Raw genomic sequence first — 6,564 nt, 5'->3', positions numbered from 1 at the left:
GAAAAGCTATACTAGTGCCAATGACAATGATAGTACATACTGTTAGGCCTGGTGTCAGCAATGATGTATTGTACATTATGTGATGCAGATGTAATGTTTCCCCTTCATCGAAATGTCTCGGGATGCAGTAAATCATTTTCATTCCTCTAAGCATTTTGTAGCCTCAGTTCTTATTCTCAAAAACGACAACAATCTTATGATTTTGGCATGCAGTCAATAACATATAAATCAATATCGTAATTGCACGTGCAGTAGCCTTCATATTTTTTTTTTCAGCACAATGAAATCCGTTAAGAAATGAAAAAAGCATCATGATTTAGTATGGTGGGAATATCAAAGTTATAAGTAGTTCTTTGAATGGAACTAGTGTATGCAATTCAATGTCCAAAACACATATGTTCCGGAAGACGAAGCTGTCTCAGTGTTCCTTCGCTGGCCACTGCTGCTGATTTGACCACGGCTGTGCTGGTTGACCGTGGTCAATTCATTACCTAAGACTATTTGAGAATGACTCATATACTTAACATTTACTTTCTTCCTCTCAGAGCACTCCCATGCTGAGGTCCTGCTGTTTATGATATAAATCATTAATCTTCCATAAAACCAGGAGTCTATAGGCTACACACCCAGCTCCAACGTTTCTCCTGCAGCTATCAAACTTTATCGGAAATGCTGTTTGGACTGTCTGTGTGCTGTGTCTTTTTTGAAATTGATTGGGTCAAATATTTAACCAGACCCAATGGAACACTGCAATTTCCCGGGGAGCTATCTGACAGGGTTAAATTGACAATGAACAGTTTGTATTTTTGGTTCACGGTTGTATTCGCAGTATTACCGTTAGATGTTTAAGAGATACATCCATGGCACTGAAAGACATTAAGTTCCTATTTCTGTTGTCAAATTAAATGTCACGATCGTATCTACGATTGTTGACTAAGATGCAGGTGGTATAGTTTCCATCCCTTTTTTTAGGAAGAGAAACTCAAAGAAACAAAAACATTAAACGCGAACAACGAACGTGACGCTATATAATGCTCACAGCACTTAGCATAGTCAAGATCCCACAAAGCACAATGTGGAAATGGCTACCTAAATATGATCCCCATCAATGACAACGTACAACTGCATCTTGTTGAACACAACCAGGCCAACATAGATACATATTCTCCTAGATAACCCACCTAATCACACCCGACCATACCACATATGAGAATAAAGATCTCTATGGTAGGGGCGTGACTTAACACATCTATAAGGTTCCGTAGAGACAGTTTCAAGGAACATCAGTATGTAAGAGTAATTAATTAAATTCTGCATGCATTCTAAAACATTTAGTTGGACTCAGTTGTTTGACAGTCCCTAGGTTAATGATGTAGATAGGGCCTGCTATTCCCAACCTGTAAAGTCTCTCTATGGAGAAACAATAGGATGAGACCGATCAACGATGTTATCCCTGGGGAAATAAGCACAAGACAATCTGAGGTGGTGAAATACTGAATCTCAGCGAACCATCTCTAYAACTTCACTCCAGGRTAAAGTCATTGGATGGATGCTGGTCTAAATGCACATGCCCAACATCTTTTTGTAAATGGCTGGAACATTGYGACRGAATTATCCTTCCCTGGACASAAGGCCAATATATTGATTGTCRTCYCMYAGGAGAACACTTGAAAGWCRAGCTAGATTACAAAGAGTTCAGTTCAGCAWCTTTAGAAYCCACAGTGGTGTTCCCGTCTTAGAGCTTTTGGGCCCTGCCCGTGACATCAAGAGGAGCACCAATGGCCTGCGGTGGAGCTATGGTAATGAGTGCCTTTTTCTGGTCTGTGGCCATAGTATATTTGACCCATATAGGCAYAGTCAATGGGGACTGCTGGCTCATCGAAGGCGAGAAGGGTTTTGTGTGGCTGGCCATCTGCAGCCAAAACCAGCCTCCATACGAGGCKATCCCCACGCATATCAACAGCACCATTGTGGACCTTCGGCTCAATGAAAACAAGATCAAAAGTYTCCATTTCTCTGCCCTCAGCCGCTTCGCCAACCTGACCTACCTAAACCTGACCAAGAATGAGATCAACTACATAGATGACGGGGCCTTTTCTGCCCAGTTCAACTTACAGGTCCTTCAGTTAGGCTTCAACAAACTCCGTAACCTTACTGAGGGCATCCTCAGGGGTTTGGGCAAGCTGCAGTACCTCTACCTCCAGGCCAACCTGATTGAGACTGTGACACCCAATGCCTTTTTGGAGTGCTATAGCCTGGAAAACATCGACCTCTCCATGAACCGTATCCAGCAGCTAGATGGGACCACGTTTACCAGCCTGACTAAACTGACTACCTGTGAGCTMTARACCAACCCTTTCAACTGTTCCTGTGAACTACTTGGCTTTGTGAAGTGGCTCTCTGCATTCCCCAACAGGACAAATGAACGGATGGTCTGTGACTCCCCATCAGGTGTCTCTGGCTACAGTCTGCTCAGCCAGAATCCTAACAACCCGACTTTTCGGAATGCCCTCCATATGCTCTCCACTGTGTGTACAGATGACTATGTGACGCCGTACATACCTGTGCCTCCTGAGACCACCACACTCRCACCAGACTACACTCCCTGTGGGRTGGAGGACTGTCCCTCCGGAACTGAGCCAGATGAGAGTATGAGTATCAACCCAACGGTGATTAATGTGGATGTAAAACCCAGTATGAAGCTCAAGCAAGTCTCTAAAACAAGCGCCACCATCACTGTTCAGATCCCCCATCCCTTRAAGAAGATGTACAGCCTGGTTCTKTACAATAACAGTTTTTTCACTGATATTCAAAACCTCAAAATTCAGAATGAGGACATTGAACTTAAAAACCTGAAACCCCATACTGAATACACGTACTGTGTCGCTTCTATAAAGAATAATCTTAGATTCAATCATACTTGTCTGGCAGTCTCCACAGGACCCTGGAATGGGAACGAGAGATCACAGAACCATGCAACAGCTACCCACTACATTATGACCATCCTAGGTTGTCTCTTTAGTATGGTGATTGTCCTAGGGGTGGTCTACTATTGCTTGCGTAAAAAACGTCAGCAAGATGAAAAGCACAAAAAGGCCGGCAGCCTAAAGAAAAGTATAATTGAACTAAAATATGGACAAGAGCTCGAAGGGGGAACCATTTCCAGGATGTCACAGAAGCAAATGATGGGTGGGGAGAGTATGTCCCGCATGCCATACCTACCATCTGGTAGTGAAATGGAGCAGTACAAACTGCAGGAGATAAGAGATGACACGCCTAAAATGGCCAAGGGAAGTTACATAGAGGTGCGAGGAACCGGYGACCACCATGAACGCAGAGAGTGTGAGATGTCRATGCCTGGGATGTCCATGCCTGGGAACAGCCAAGGGTCAGTGGCRGAGATTTCAACCATTGCAAAAGAGGTGGATAAGGTKAATCAGATCATTAACAACTGTATCGATGCTCTGAAYTCAGAATCCACATCTTTTCAAGGGGTGAAATCAGGAGCTGTGTCCACCCAGGAYCCCCAYCTGGTCCTAATATCAGAGCAGCCGCAGAGCAAGTCTYGCTTCCTGTCCCCYGTGTATAAGGACAGCTACCACCACTCGTTACAGAGGCACCACACCTCGGATGTCCCGCCAAAGCGGCCCAGCACTGCCACTGGAGGTCCAATGCGGAGCCCAAGGCCTTACCGCTCAGAGTCCAAGTACATAGAGAAGACCTCYCCAACGGGTGAGACCATCCTCACTGTAACGCCAGCCGCTGCCATCCTTAGGGCAGAGGCGGAGAAGATCAGGCAGTACAATGAMCACCGGCACTCCTATCCCGACAGCCACCAGCTGCAGATCGAGGAGCTGGAAGGGCCCGGAAGCCACAAGCCCTCCATCCTGGAGCCCCTAACTCGGCCCCGRCCCAGAGACATGGCGTACTCTCCGCTCTCYCCTCAGTACCATAACCTCAGCTACTCCTCCAGTCCTGAGTACTACTGCAAACCACATCACACTATCTGGGAGCGCTTCAAACTCCGCGGCAAACGGCACAAAGATGAGGACGAGTACATGGCTGCAGGGCATGCGCTACGTAAAAAAGTGCAGTTTGCCAAGGATGAGGACCTGCATGACATTTTAGACTACTGGAAAGGTGTATCTGCTCAACAGAAATCTTAATCTCTCCAAGTATTTTCTACTGGACCACAACTTTCAGAAATGACACGGAAACCTTATATGTGAAACTCACTATTGATTGGATGGATACGTCCATATTGCGATCAACTACTTAAACGTATATATAGCAACATATTTTGACTGTGAGTAAAATAGGAAAAGAACCTTGGAAATGACCACCTTGGAAAGGACCATCTTAAATTTGTCACATTATGTATGGAATTTATGGGAATAAACTGTAATCTAACGTTTCAAGAAGAAAACATATTGCAAATTAAGAATATACATATTATATGTTGCAATGGATTATAGGTATTTGGGTATCGCATGGCCAAGTCCTGTGACAGTGGATTTGCTGTTGTGTACTTTGAGAAAATTACTGTAACAAATATTGAAAAACACGTCTACTGAAACCTCAATATTTTTCTTGAAGAACTACTGAACAATCATACGAAAAAGAACATTTTTTTCTCCCCACATATATTTAATTCTACAATGGAACTATGTACTGATACAGTTTCTATATCTGCAATGTTTGCTGTTAATAAGATTTTTAAAATGATGATTGATTCCGGTTTAGCCCATGGATTTCAAAGACAGCTCATTATTTGTTTTCTAATGATTTCCGTGTCGTAACTGATACACATTACACTGGTCAGATAATTGGTATTATCTTACCCAGACCACTTAACTTTCCCTTCCCCTATTTGCAGCACTTTCACATAATACATTTTAGAGGCCACTAAACAAACTGCACAATATTAAAAGGCTGGAATTTTCTACATGTAATATTCCACATAAGACAGTTAATTGTATTATTCTGATGCTGATGGTCTGTCTTAGGCATCGGCATCGTGAGCCATTAGTCATATCTTTAGAACCAAAGTAGAAAAAGCTGAAGTGTTTACAACATTTTCTTTCTGCATGGTCTAAGAAAGTGTTTCCCAACTCCGGTCCTCAAGTACCCCGTCAACAGCACACATTTTAGTTGTAGCCCAGCACAAAAACCCCTGATTCAACTTGTCAAGGGCTCGATGATTAGTTGATAAGTAGAATCAGGTGTGGTTGTCCGGGGCTACAACAAAAATATGTACAGTTGGGGGTTGGGAAACACTGGTCTTAGATATGTGTGAACATAGTAAATCAGGTTCCATATGCATTTAATTTGAATATGTTCTACTGTATTTCAAAGAGCCAAAACATTTCAAGAGTTACTTTTGTTGAAAGTGTAATTGACCYTTCACCTTTATATAACCAATATTTTCCACGGAAGGCACCTTTAGTTTCCCACCTGTTGTTTAGTCAGAATGCTAAGAATGCAGTTCACATTCTTTACTGGAATCTCTGTTCTATAGCCCGATGGATGAATGTACAATATAGATGATGAAATCTGTATATGGCAGCTTTTTAATTTTCTTTCTGAGCAATTTTTTTAATTTGCTATTTACAACCATAATCTCGAGTTTCCTTTAATCTCTACTTGGTTTTTCAATTCATATATTTCCCATAACTTATCATATTTTATATTTGTCTCAGCCAACAAAGTAAAAAACAGCAAAGTTGTTGGTTTCACTGAAGGCTCTTGTTGAAGGATATTTTCCTATACTGTGTGGCTGTTATGACACTTTTGTAAATTAGAAGTCACCTATCAGAGGTATATCCACATGCCTGGGTAACTATTAAATAATATCCCATGAATGCCTGAACTAAACTTCTGCCGCTGGATTTGTATATTATCTATACACTATTTTTGAGTGGATACAAGAGGTAACTTGGCTGTATGAGTTCTTATTTCAACCGCCTTAAATTTCTGGGATATGTGTGCGACTGTAATTTTCTTTATTTTCCTTTCAGTGTTGATATTGTTGACAAGTCCTTATTTGATGTAATTTTTCTAAATGCATTTCAATAGATTCCAAGAGCTGTCAGATTTATAGATAAATTAGCAAGTAAGCTACATGTTTTTATACTGCATATTGTAGCACTTCTGTGTCTCATAAAAGTTAGAATTGTTGGGAAGCCGGTGGAAAAAACAGTGAAAAGCTGTTGTTTAAGTACACCAGAAACAAACAAGAGCACAATAAAGTGTTTTTATTTCATTTCTTAATACTATGTTACCTGCTTTCAGACAAAGTACTGTGAAATAAAGGGAAGGGTGCACCCATCAGTATCCTCATTATGTTCTTTTGCTGCTTTTGAATTCTGAATCAAGGTATGAATCCTGAATGTATGAATCCTGAATGTATGGAGTCCTGAATGTATGGAATCCTGAATGTATGGAATCCTGAATGTATGAATCCTGAATGTATGGAGTCCTGAATGTATGGAATCCTGAATGTATGAATCCTGAATGTATGGAATCCTGAATGTATGAATACTGAATGTATGGAATCCTGAATGT

The 6,564-nt window shown here is 41.6% G+C and overlaps 1 protein-coding gene across 1 annotated transcript; it reads left to right on the top strand.

The window, feature by feature from the left end:
• The first annotated feature begins 1,422 nt into the window (after nucleotides 1–1,422).
• Nucleotides 1,423–6,340, top strand: LOC111980236 (protein ELFN1-like). Its single transcript, XM_024010920.2, is given in 1 exon segment — nucleotides 1,423–6,340. A coding segment is annotated over 1 exon segment (2,388 nt). The 5' UTR covers nucleotides 1,423–1,778; the 3' UTR covers nucleotides 4,167–6,340.
• Nucleotides 6,341–6,564: the final 224 nt, after the last annotated feature.

Source organism: Salvelinus sp. IW2-2015, linkage group LG20 (genome assembly GCF_002910315.2).
Source record: "Salvelinus sp. IW2-2015 linkage group LG20, ASM291031v2, whole genome shotgun sequence".
NCBI lineage: Eukaryota > Metazoa > Chordata > Actinopteri > Salmoniformes > Salmonidae > Salvelinus > Salvelinus sp. IW2-2015.
Note: the sequence above shows the minus strand (reverse complement) of the source record. Positions and strands in the feature narration are given on the sequence as shown.